This window comes from Prionailurus bengalensis, chromosome C1, assembly GCF_016509475.1.
Source record: "Prionailurus bengalensis isolate Pbe53 chromosome C1, Fcat_Pben_1.1_paternal_pri, whole genome shotgun sequence".
Lineage (NCBI taxonomy): Eukaryota > Metazoa > Chordata > Mammalia > Carnivora > Felidae > Prionailurus > Prionailurus bengalensis.
This window is the reverse complement of record NC_057345.1, coordinates 93,045,769-93,058,634: the sequence shown is the minus strand read 5'-3', so window position 1 is coordinate 93,058,634 and position 12,866 is coordinate 93,045,769. Positions and strand designations below refer to the sequence as shown.

Below are 12,866 nucleotides of genomic sequence, written 5' to 3'. Positions count from 1 at the left end.
AAAGCTTTTCAAGTTTGCTCATGTTCCAAGAAATAATTCTGAAGGGCACCTGGGTGGCTCAGTCCGTTAAGCATCAAACTTTGGCTCAGGTCATGATCTCACAGCCCGTGGGTTCAAGCCCCACGTTGGGCTCTGTGCTGACAGCTCAGAGCCTGGAGCCTGTTTTAGATTCTGTGTCTCCCTCTCTCTGCCCCTCCCCTGCTCACACGCTCTAAAAAATAAATATTAAAAAAGTAAAAATTTTGAGAGGTCTTTTTCACAGCCATTTTTCCCCAGTGTTTCAGGAAGCCTCTCTCCAAATTAAATCATCATATTTGGCAGCAATTAGTATTAACATGTTCCACCACTTATCAAAGTGTTCAAGAGCAAACTTAACATTAAAAATCATATGAAATCAAATACAGCTTGATAGTACTTTTATCTCTATCTGAAATAAATTCTTCCCACATTTTACCTAAAATACAAGGTTAAATTAATATTTCAGGAGAAACTATATTCAGGAGTAGCACCATAATTTAGGTATGCTAAAAATATTTTCAATGTACATCTCCTTTCATTACCTGAAAATACTTTTTTAATTTCTATGTCATGCCAATTTACTTGAAGCTCAATTGAAAAGGCATGACTGAACTTATTTAAAAGAAAAAAGCATAGCATTTTTCAGAAAGGAATTCCTTCATTTAATGAGATTTTTCTGGAGTTAGGTAGGTACAAATGTTAAGCCGATACATAAAGGGACTTGTTTGTACGTTGAAATGTACTTGTTTGCCCCATTTAACACTTTTGCAAGGTGGCTTCTGAGTGCCCATCAAGCTGGCCAATATGAACAGTGAGATAAAACATGTTAATATGGTATACACTCACTTTTAGTCTTGGCACTGACTGAACAAATCACCTTGCACCTCCATTTCTTGTTCTAAGAAAAACTAGATGAGTTAATCTTATAAAAGTTACTTCAAGTCCAAATTTTAAAGGATTCTAATATGTGATCCAAGTGCAAAGTATCTCAATAAGCACCTCTGACGTGAAAACTAAGTAATCCTCCAATCCAAAGAACCACCTAGTGACACAGAGAACACCCAATGACAAAGGGAACCACTGTTATTTAGAACCTAGTAAGCGTTACTATCAGGTATGTCCAATTCTAGTCTACACGTTTAAAATTCACTGGTCATCTGGGCACTGAGATATCTAGCTCTCTACACAAAATGGGACTCTTAACACTGTTTCAATTTCCACAACAAAAATACTTTAAAAAATGCTGACAAGTGGGGCGAAAGCCAACACCCAGAATAAAGGATTTAATCCAGTATTTATTCCACACTCATGATCGTTCTCTGTAATCAGAATACAAGTCATAAGAACAATCTATCAAATAGTTTGTTGATAATCTTAAATAATGCAGCATAGCATTACTTTTAATACTTCTCTGTTCTAGATTAAGTTTAAAAACTCAAACAGCAATCTTCATTATCAATAAAAAAAGTTTTGAATTTTAAAAAAAGGACACTATATCAAGCGGTTTCATAATTTAAGTATTTCCCATTTATAAAAATGCTTTGGAAGCTTCAGGCTTGAATCTATTTCTCTACTCATCTGCCCCACCCTCTCCCAATTTCACGTTAGTACAGGGTTGCTGCAAGAATGCTAGGCTTTAGACATTATTTTTCTCCTTTAATATAGTACTTTAAAATCTGATAAATTCAAGAAAAAAAGATTACATGTCATGTATTTTTTCAAATAAAAAAGGAAAGCTAAGTGAATAAACTTTAGGCATACTAACAGTGTCCCTTTGAGGTAGAATGCTAAAAGGACTTTTGATCAAATCACAGCCTAATTGAAACCTCTGCATCAGAAACAAACTTGTCATGAATCTCTCTAAAGTTAACTGTGGAGAATATTAAGTGTAACATAGTAACAAGAGCCTTCCAAGATAATATACAGTGGACAAGAATGTTAATCCTACAACTGCTGCCTTCATGTACACTGAAAGCACAAAATTCTCCTATAAAAGACATCCAAGATCCATTCTCAAAGTCTTTAGCATTCTATTATGAAAAGCACAGCCATGCTAACTTCAGTACACAAACCATAATCCCACACCTACAAAACAAAAATAGAATTAGTGGCAGTTTATTGCCTTATACAAATTTAACCAACATGGCAACCATGCCAAAGGAATTAAAACATTTTCAGGACATATGTACAGACTGTACATCTCAAAAACAATTAAACAATAAAAATGCAAGAACAATCTGTGCATCATGTATCAAACTCAACAATTGGGTGAAAACATCAATGCAATAAATGGGATTACAAAGGCACTTCCCTACACAAAAGAGGAAATGAAAATGCAGCCTACAGGGAGCTTGAAGAGTGCGAAACTACTGCACAATCTCAACTTGGGAGGAAGAAAAAGAAAGCAGATTTAATCAAACATTTATAGGATTCAATGTGATCCACTTTTACAAAAAAATTTTCACACAGTCTCATCTTTGTTTTTATGTTGTTTTTCTTGGCTCTCTGGTTCTATACTTTGGCTCCTTCGACGATCGTGTTTGTCAGACTGGTCCTTACTATCACTGTGATCTCGTTTGTGGGAACGTTCTTTGCTTCTGCTACGCTTTCTAGATTTTTCTTTGCTGGGGCTATGTTCCCGTTTTCTTGATTTTTCAACACTGTCAGTTCTTCCTTGACTGCCACTTCTACTTCGTTTATTTGATTTTTCTTTACTTTCATTTTTATGTTTACTTGATTTCTCTTTGCTTCTGCTTCTGCTTCGTTTCCCTGCATTTCTACTTCTACTCCTACTTCTGTGTTTCCTTTCTCTGCTTCTACTCCTACTGTGTTTTTTCTCCTTTTTGGAATCCTTTTTGTCATCTCTGTGCCGCCTATCATCTTTATCTTCTTTGTGTTTCTTCTCTTCTACCTCACCTCTACTTCTCCTTTCCTTGGACCGTTCTCTCGATCGCTCTCTCTCCTTTTCTCGGTCATTGCCTCTTTCCTTATCATAGTCACGATCTCGTCTTCTACCTCTATCATTTTCTTTCTCTCTTTCCCGATCCCTGTCCCTTCGGTCCCCTTTCCTATCCCGACTTCGACTACGACTTCTATGCCTTTCCCTGCTTCTGCTGCTCCGCCTGCGTTCTAATCCCCGATCGATACTTCGGGATCTTCGCCTTTCTTTCTCCCTTTCTTTGGCTTCACGCTCTAGTCGCTGACGTTCTTTCTCTCTTTCTAATTCTCGGTCAAAACTAGAAGACCCATGGCCCTCTCGATGATGACTTCTACTTCTTGACCTTCTTGGGGACCTCCGTGGACTCAGTGATCTCCTTGGAGACCTAATATTTAAAAAAGGAAAGAAAAACATTTCAATGAATAAAACATATCCTAAAACTTTAACTTTCATCAGTGTTATTTATTTACATCCCCAGACTTACACAAACACGTTAGGAACAATTAAAGGCCTTGAAAGGCAGAAAATGACCTTTTGGGGTTAAAAGTGACAAACCCATAAAATGAACAGCATAAAAGCTAACATGAACAGCATAAAATTTCCTACGAATTTGCCACTGATTTCCAAGGACCTTTGTATAAAGCCTATTTTTAAAGTAATTCAAGGAGTTACATTACCTCGAACGCCTGCGTTCAACATGTCTGTCTATTTCCTCAGCGCCTTCCTTCCCATCTTTTTTGATTTTTCTAGGCCGAGTTTTAATCTGTTGATCAATATTCTTCTGAACTGGAACTGGAATTCTTGGAAACAGGGTAGAAAACCACTCCAGCTTTGTGAGAAAAGACCGTAGCATTTCTCCAATGGTCATTACACAGCCTCCACCAGCCTTCACATCTAGGTCCTACAAAAACACAAAAGATACCCTAGCCGTCAAAAAAAAAAAAAATTTCAATACGTATGTGAATACTATAAAAATATTACCATCTTTGGAATCTCAAATACAAAAAATTCTAACAGAAAAATTTTAATTTGTGTACCCTACTAATCTGGCAATGAACGATACAGAGAAATATTTGGGCTTAGTGTGTGCATGCAGGTGAGAACAAATCCTGCAGCCTCGTGGGCATAAAGAGCACTGAGCGCACTCAGTTAAAAGGAGTATGAAACAGCCCCTTAGATTACTAAACTCTGTGGAACAATAAACTTAAACTAATATTCCACATACCTACTAAGTACGTATTTCTTTCTGTGGACACGTCTGCACACATCATTCCTAGAACTGTAGCCTAACTACACGTATGAACTACTTCAGACAATCATGTCTAAAGATATCTTTTAACAGCTCTAATATAAAATGAAGCCCTAATAAAACTGGAAGCAATAGCAAACCAACTGCCATGAAGCAGTGAGGTTTCTAATTTAGAGTTATGTAGAAAATAAATAAATGAACAAATAATTGGAAACGCATAATCCATGATGACCATTGTCTCTGAAAAGGGTCATTACCGCATGAAGGCCTTCTTGCTATGCCCTCTCACAGCTCAGGACATGTTAGTCAGCTATTGTCAGTCCCAAACCTATAGTGCAAGCACACAAGGAAAGTGAGATTTGTTATCTAAACAGGAAAACAAGAGCTAAAGGTAAAACTGCTTGCACTCACACACATTTAAGTGTTCAGATATACAGTATTTCCAAATATAATCGCTGCAGATATCTAAGGAAGAAAACAATAAGTTAGCTTAAATAGAGATCCTCAGGTTTGTAAATACAATAAAAAACAGATTAAATAGAAGCATTCAGAAACAAACCTAATACAATACCAATCATAAAGAGGAACATGCTTTTTAAATATAGAAGGGAGAAGTGCTTTGGCCTGAAAAATCTCATCTAAAAAGAAAAAACAATTTTAAAGATTGTGATTTATCACCTAGTATGTTTTTTGCTTCTCCAAAAATACAAACAATTCAGTAAACAGCCCCCATCAAAAAAATGCAGAGAAAAATTCTCATTGTCTATCTACACTAGTGAGATTTTTTTTAGGTGTGCACGAATTAACAAAAACACACTAGAAAAATCTCTATTAGAATGACCCTTTAATAAATCCTTTGAATAAATGTTTTAAATAGGACTACTGGAACATAGCACTCAAAGTTTACTTTATGGACCTTAAAATACAAAATGGTGGCAGCTTATGTATAGACAATACAGGTATGTTTTAAGTACCTTTTGAGATCTTGGACTTCACTGTGTAAGCATATCAATATATATATATATATGATTTAAATCTGACATAATTACGATTCCCAAAGTAACTTTTACTTTCTGAATGTATGTAACAAGCTCAACCTTGTTAAGCTTGAATGGTAAACTAGATTCATAATTAAATAACAAAAAGGGGCGCCTAGCTGACTCAGTCAGAAGAGTATGTGACTCTTGATCTCAGGCTCATGAATTCAAGTCCTACGCTGGGTGTAGAGCTTGCTTTAAAAATTTTTTTTAGTTAAAAAAAACCTAAAGTACAAATTTTAAAAAAGGGTTTTTTTCTGGCTTTATAAATATGCATAGTATATCAGGAGTCAGAAAGCTAGAATTCAAATATTTTGATCATCTTGAATAAGTCATCTAAATTCTCACCCTATTTAACTCCCACTCAGCTCTTTGACTCTGCACTTCTATGCAAGTGGGAGTATTAACATGTGCAAGAAGTTAGAGAATAAAGAACTGAAAAGTTCCAGGAGAAGAAAGTGCTATAATTAGTATTGTATGCGCAGGTCTTAATGCCTCAATCTTGAGCATGGCCCACTTAAAAAGTCACTATCAACTGCACAGGTCAAATCAATGCAATATACAAAACGTAATTAGAAAGAATAAATTTTCAATTGTTACCAAAACACACTTAAACAGTTAAGAAATAGAAAAATAAATTTAAGAAACTTAACCTAAGGTATATAAAGTCCACGAAGTCTTAGTAAAAGGACATTCATTCCAAAAGTATGAGTAAAATAAATTTAACTACAGAAAATTCTGAAAAACACTAAGCCTCCAATAAATAAAAGATATTAAAAACATGAGAATAATCAGAAGAAAACTAATTATTACCCTTGTTGACATACCTCTTCATCATCAAGGAAGGATTCAAACCAGTCCCATAGATCTGTAGGGGGCTGTGTGTACCTAGAATAACAAAAGATTGATTAGGCTTATGTGATTTAAAATGACATATTTAATAGAAACGTAGATAAATGCATGCTTACCTTATATACATAAATCCAAGAGCTCTAATATATGGAGAGTCCGTGTGTGTTATGAGACCCATCACCTGCTTGCGAGTTAACTTCAGGGTAAATAATTTGTATAACAGGCAGAAAGCTGTAGAAACTATTCCTCCTGTTCCAACACCTCGAACCTTTAGGAGAAACAGTTAAGATAAAATAGTAAATTAACAGAGACATTTGACACCAATGATTCATCCCATTAGGTATTAATAACAAGATATAATCCAGAACTGAGAATGGAGGTTTAATAAATAATAACTTTTCTTTTTTTTTTAATTTTTTTTCAACGTTTATTTATTTTTGGGACAGAGAGAGACAGAGCATGAACGGGGGAGGGGCAGAGAGAGAGGGAGACACAGAATCGGAAACAGGCTCCAGGCTCTGAGCCATCAGCCCAGAGCCTGACGCGGGGCTCGAACTCCCGGACCGCGAGATCGTGACCTGGCTGAAGTAGGACGCTTAACCGACTGCGCCACCCAGGCGCCCCAAATAGTAACTTTTCTAACCCCATTCACCAGACACTTGAATTTAGATCAAAACAAAAAAACAAACTTCTAAGCTTTGTCAACTGCCATTTGGGTAACTGTCAGACTTTTAGTTTCCTAAATATCAACTTAGTTATCAGACACAGAAAAACTGAAAAATGCACGTACTTCTACTTACCCCTCCGCACATCCCTGTTTGGCCCGCTGTTTTCCTGCTTCCTTTCTCCCATGGTTCAACATGTGTGACCTGAAATAGAAAAGAGGAACACAACAAACATTCATACTTTGAATTTTTTTTAAAACCATGATTAAAGTAAACCCAATTCCTTATCAGAGCAGCTTCTTCCAAATGTTTGGAAGTTGGGTATTCTGACATGATGCATGTATTTTGTTTAAAATCTTTTAAACTTTAAAACATCTTTTAAAAACTGCTTAGATTTTAAAGAGCACCAATAAAACTGCCAGGGCTTAACAAAACCTCAACGGCTTTATGAGCAGAGATTCCATTAAAATAGCTTTGTAGAGAGTGGACATGTGTGGAGCCAAGAGATTTCTAGTAGTCTCATATACTTGTAAAAAATATTTGATAACAGATCAACTTTGTATCTTATTATGAGTTGCCTAAAAAAATAAAAATTCTCATTTTAAATTGGATTTAAGGCTCCGATTTAAATAAAAAGGATCAAGATAAATAAATAAAATGAATACATAAATAGAATCAATGAAGTTTTAGTATTTATTTCAAAAAAAATTCTTCAACACCCTTGAAAATTTTATGGTGGTTTAAAATTTTACATTTTAAAACAAATGACTTGGAAGTATGTACGTTAAAACAGTAACAAGTTACTTGTAATGCAAAATTATGGAACTTTGTATGTTTTGTTTTGTTTTTTTTTTACCATGAACAGGCATTATGTTCATTCCTGATTAAAGATGAAATTACAAGGACCACGCCTACACAGATCATTCTCGTTAGTGTGTAATTTATTTTCAGCCTAATTACATGAACCAAGTCAATTTTCCCCATAATATAAACTGCCAAAAAACTGAGTGTGACTAGTCATTCATTATATTAAGTGTAATCGATACAATATCGTCTTTGTTGAAGTGAGTACCCTATAAAAACCACATACTTTACCTAAAAATAGCAAAGAACAAATATTAACTCAATAACATATAACTCAAGGTGTTTTGGAAAAATAAGATCCATATTTAGTCTAAAATAAAAACAAAATTAAACCTGTTCTTTCACTATGCATTTCTAAAACTGTATTTTTACCCATCTATGATTACATTTTATAATCTTTTTCAGTGGCTTCAGACAGAAAAGCACGCATTTAGAGCTCTACACTATTTTCCTCAGCACTGCTTTACTATTTCATTTCGTTCCCCCAGTTTGCTATATTAAAGATGTTTCAATTCCTTCCCGGCTAGCCAAAGGGGTGGATGCAAGACAAAATCCGACTTAAAACTAGAAGCATACATATTTCAGTAATTATTTGATCTGGACATCTTGATAACAAAACCTGGGTCTTTAATTTTACAACTAAATTCTAAATTATTTCTACTATAATCTTAAGTTTTCAAAACACAGTATTTGAAATTTGAAAACAAACTTTTCCTCTATCACAGTAACATTTGCCTGTATTATTAAACAGAACCTGCCACAAAAAGGGCAGGAACCCAATTTTCAATTGTTTGAAGTTTACTACACAAAGCTAAGAATTAAATATTCACCATACTGTATTCATGCTGAAAAAGGCCTTACCTTTTTAAAAGCTAAAAAAAACCTAGTTCACAGTATTACAATTACTTACAATACTCTTGTAAAAGGATAACAAAATTTCAGTGTATTTTACATACCCAAGGTTGAACTGTATTCTCAAAATATGTTTTCTATAAAAAAACAACTACTATCTCAAATCCTTTGATAACCTAATCACTTAAGGGGGGGGGGTAGATTGTGGATAAAATATAACCTAAAAGCAAATAAAGAGAATTTCCTTTTGTTAACACCTCTACAGATATGTTCAGATCACAGAAAATACTTTATGTGGTCTGTCAAGTGTTTTCAGAGTCAAATAAACAAAATGGATGGTATTTTATTAGATGCTCTAGCTAAAATATTTAAAGGTCATTAATTCTATTATTAATATTCCTTAAAATATTAATTAACCGTAAGAGGCCTGGAAGATATTTTTAAACTATATAATTTGCAGGTAAGTGGAGGAAACCTATCTAGTTGGTGAAAAGCCCAAAACCAATGGCCAAAAAATACCTAAATAGCCGTTCATTTAACCAGGGAAATGCATTTATGGCGATTGAGCATGATTAATAGTGCATACCTCTACCTGCGACCCTGGGCTGCTCCGAGCCTCGCTGCAAGACTGAGTCAATCCTGCTAACGAAACAAGAACTGAGACAAGAGTGCAGTGAGGAGGCGCCAGGTGAGCTCCCCAGCACAGCCAAGCCAGCACCGACCCTGCCGCAGAAGCCCAGGGCCCAGATAATTCTAAATAAGCCCAATGCACAAGTTACTGAGACCACTTACTCCTGACTTCCTGCTGGGAAAATTTCCAGGCCTTCTTCTGCACACCTCTTGCACTGGCTCCTCTCCACCCTCAACCCTCCCACCCCCACCCGCAACACGCACTGACCATTTCCCTGTCTGGATCGGATAGAGAATACCAACAACACGAGGCCAACACTATAGTCAATACACGCCCTGGCCCAGGGTGAGCGGGAGAAGCACCAACAAGTTGGTGCTGAGTAGATGCACGTCAAAAAGAATAATTTTAAAGCTGTAAACTGGAGAGGATGGTTACTCTTTTCTACCCTCCCATCCAACTCCCCCCAGGGGTGGGCAGGAGGTTGCGGGAGGAGAGTTCGATAGCGGCGGGCTCTCCCAGCCCTAAAAATCTGAAAAAGAAATTAGAGGGCGGCCCCCATTTGACCCCTCCCTGGCAGACTACTGGCCACCGCTCCCCCTCCCCACCTTCCCGCACCTACAAATGCTCAGACCTCAAGGGCTGCCTCCGCCCAACCGTATACCTTCCTCCGAGCTTAACCCGACCGCCCCCTGGCCCCCCAGGCCAAGACTCTTCGTACCTTAAAGTAGATCTCGTCCACCACCTCGTGGTAGGTCTTGAGCTCGTAGAGCTGCACTTTGAAATAAGGCGACGACAGGATATTGGTCAAGATCATGGGGTTGAGGTTCATAGTCTTCTCGTTGCCCCACAGCGGCAGCACATTTCCCTGTTTGCCCGAGACCGCCGGCTTGGTGGCGCCACCGCCGCCGCACTGCTGCTGCTGCTGCTGGGCCGCGGCTGCGGCCGCCTGGTGCTGCGGCTGCGAGTTGCCTGTCAGCGCGGGGCTGTTGTTAGCCATGTTGCGGCGGAAGGAAGGAGGGAGGGAGAAGGGAGGGGGAGGGGGGCCAAGCTCGATCTCGCTCTTCGGGACAACGGTCCGGGACCCTACTCCATGGAACGCCGTCGGGAGAGGGGACCGCCTCGCTGTCCCCCGGCTGGGTGAGGGAGGGCAACGAGGACGCCGACAAATGGACGCTGGATCGAGAGCAAACGCCGAGACGCGAGCTGCGAGAACTCCCGGCAGAAGGCGAGCCGGCGGCCACGGAGCGCGATCTCTTCCGCCAACTGCCCCTGGGAACAAGATGGCGGGCCCGGCGGAAGTGACGCCTCCCGCCCCAGAGTTCCAAGATGAGCCGGGAGCCAATCAGAGACGCCCAGCTGGGCTGGAAATTCCTCTTCCTAGTTCCGCACGTTCTGTGCACGCTGAGGTCCCCTCGGTGGTCACCGGTGCCCGACTCGGGAGATTTCCCCTGGGAATCTAGGAGTCAGGGGAAGGGGTTATAGGTTCAGTTCCTATGCTTTAGGATCTGGGCTGCGGGCCAAGTTTCTCCTCTTGAAAACCGGACAGGAAAGGGTTCGCATGGATATATGCTTGCGAATTCGTGACTCTGACTTCTACGAAGTACCTTCGTCTCTTGAGTTAAGTTTTAAGATTCTCTGTAAGGAAGGATGATCAGGACTTTATTCCTCCATGTGATTCCGATGCAATTGTTACATCTTTCTGTCTGCCGGCTGTAGGGTACGACCGAAGGATTTATTGTTTGAACCTAAATTTATTCAGCTGTAAGATTGGAAAATGTGCTGGGCTGTTAAAACATCTGAACATTAAAAGAGCGACGGTACTTGTAGCGACTAGTAGAGTTCTCCAAGTATGTGTTAGGTGCCTTTTCTTTCCTCCTTACTCGAGTTCATTATGCGGATGCATTCTGAGTGGTAAACATTGGGCGAGGCATTGACGGGGTGGGGGATGGGGTTGAGGAGGCGGGAGGTGTAAAAATGAGTCAGAAATCGGTCTTGTCTCTCAAAAGCTATTGTTAACCTAGAGAGATTAATGGTATTTGGAGTTAAGAGAAAGCTGCGAAAAGCACTTAAGTTTCTACAGATGCTGTCAGGCTGCTCAGCTTTATCAGCAGAGATCACCCTGAGGATATGTAGAAGCAGGAAAGATCAGGTCTGTTAGAGCGAAAATAGCCCAGTTACAGGAAGAGGGAAATAACGCTTATGGGAGGGAGAGTAATGGCCTGGTTGGAATTGGGCCACTGTTTAGTACCTGGAATGCCAAGTTGAAACATTAGGAATTTAATGATGTTTAAATCCAAGGGCTACATAATTAAACCCCTAAATCTACTTTTAGATGCGAATATTCCTAATATTCTCTGGCTCCAATCCATTCTTCAGTACTCTTCAGAGTACTGCCAGATTCTTTGTTACAAAAGTACAAAACCCCTCCTCAAAACCTTGGATGGCTCACTTAGTGACATCCCAATTGCCAAAATTCAATGACTTTTTCATTCTTCATCCTATATGATTTCTGTGGCACTTTTTAAAAAAAGTTTTATTTGTTTAATCTCTATACCCAACGTGGGGCTTGACCTCAGGACCCAAGATTGAGTCTCATGCTCTTTGGACTAAGCCAACCAGGAGCCCCTGTGGCACTTTTTATCATTTACTCTTTCCTAGAAACTATTGGGGTTGGAAGTTTGAAAGTGGAGATCTTCACTTTCAGTGGCCTAGACGCTGAGGAGGGGAAAGGGTAAGAGAGAAACCTTGGGAAAAATCCACACCTAGATGAAGATGAACCAGCAGGAGACCGAAGATAAAGCAGTAGGAGGTAAACTGGGAGACCATAATATGACAATGCAAGGAAAGATAAATGATAAATGAAGGGTTGGAGTGACTAATAGAGTTAGACAGTACATGAATGATCATCCTTTATTTTACATTAAAGAAATGAAGCTTTGAGAGAAGCGGGTTTCACTTCCTAGTAAATCTTGTTTTTCTATACATTAGTTTATACCAATGCACTCTCCAAGGAAAACTGATGATCTCAATCTCTAATGAATTACCAAGTTAAAAATACAACGGAAAAGGGGTGCCTGGGTGGCTCAGTCGGTTAAGCATCTGATATTGGCTCAGGTAACAATCTCACAGTTCATGAGGTCAAGCCCTGCTTCTGTGCTTTCAGCACAGAGCCTGGAGCCTGCTTCTGATTCTGTCTCCCTCTCTCTCTGCCCCTCCCCCCCCCACTCGCACTCTCTTCCTCTCTTTCTCCCTCTCAAAAATAAATAAACATAAAAAAAATACAATTAAAAAGAGTTTTGAGGTGTGCCTGGTAAGCCTCTGACTTCAGCTCAGGTCATGATCTCACAGCTCTTGAGTTCAAGCCCCTTTTTGGGCTCTTTGCTGTCAGCACAGAGCTCGCTTCAGATCCTTGGTCTCCCTCTCTCTCTGTCCCTTCTCTCCCCCCCCAAAAATAAATAAAATTAAATAACATTAAAAATTAAAAAAAGAATTTTGAACCCAGTTTTTCCTTTACGTGTATTTTTCTTCCTTTTTTAAGACTTCTTTCCTTTTTGTTTTTATTTACTTTTAAAGATTCTATTTATTTAAAAAAATTTTTTTTCATGTTTATTTTTGAGAGAGCGCGTGCACACGTGAGCACAAATGGTGGGAGGGGCAGAGAGAGAGAGGAGACACAGAATCCAAAGTAGGCTCCAGGCTCCACAGTCAGTGCAGAGCCTATCCAGGGGCTTGAACTCACAAACTGAGATCATGACCCAAG

General features: G+C 39.0%; 1 protein-coding gene across 1 annotated transcript; it reads right to left on the bottom strand.

Moving 5' to 3' along the window:
* Positions 1 to 1,295: 1,295 nt before the first annotated feature.
* Positions 1,296 to 10,736, bottom strand: PRPF38B (pre-mRNA processing factor 38B). The gene is made up of 6 exons (XM_043575724.1): positions 9,825 to 10,736; positions 6,895 to 6,963; positions 6,211 to 6,362; positions 6,070 to 6,130; positions 3,634 to 3,857; positions 1,296 to 3,341 (listed from the first exon to the last, which is right to left on the bottom strand). The coding sequence occupies exons 1-6, from the start codon at positions 10,101 to 10,103 to the stop codon at positions 2,480 to 2,482; spliced, it is 1,647 nt and encodes a 548-aa protein (XP_043431659.1). The 5' UTR covers positions 10,104 to 10,736; the 3' UTR covers positions 1,296 to 2,479.
* Between the last annotated feature and the right edge of the window lie 2,130 nt (positions 10,737 to 12,866).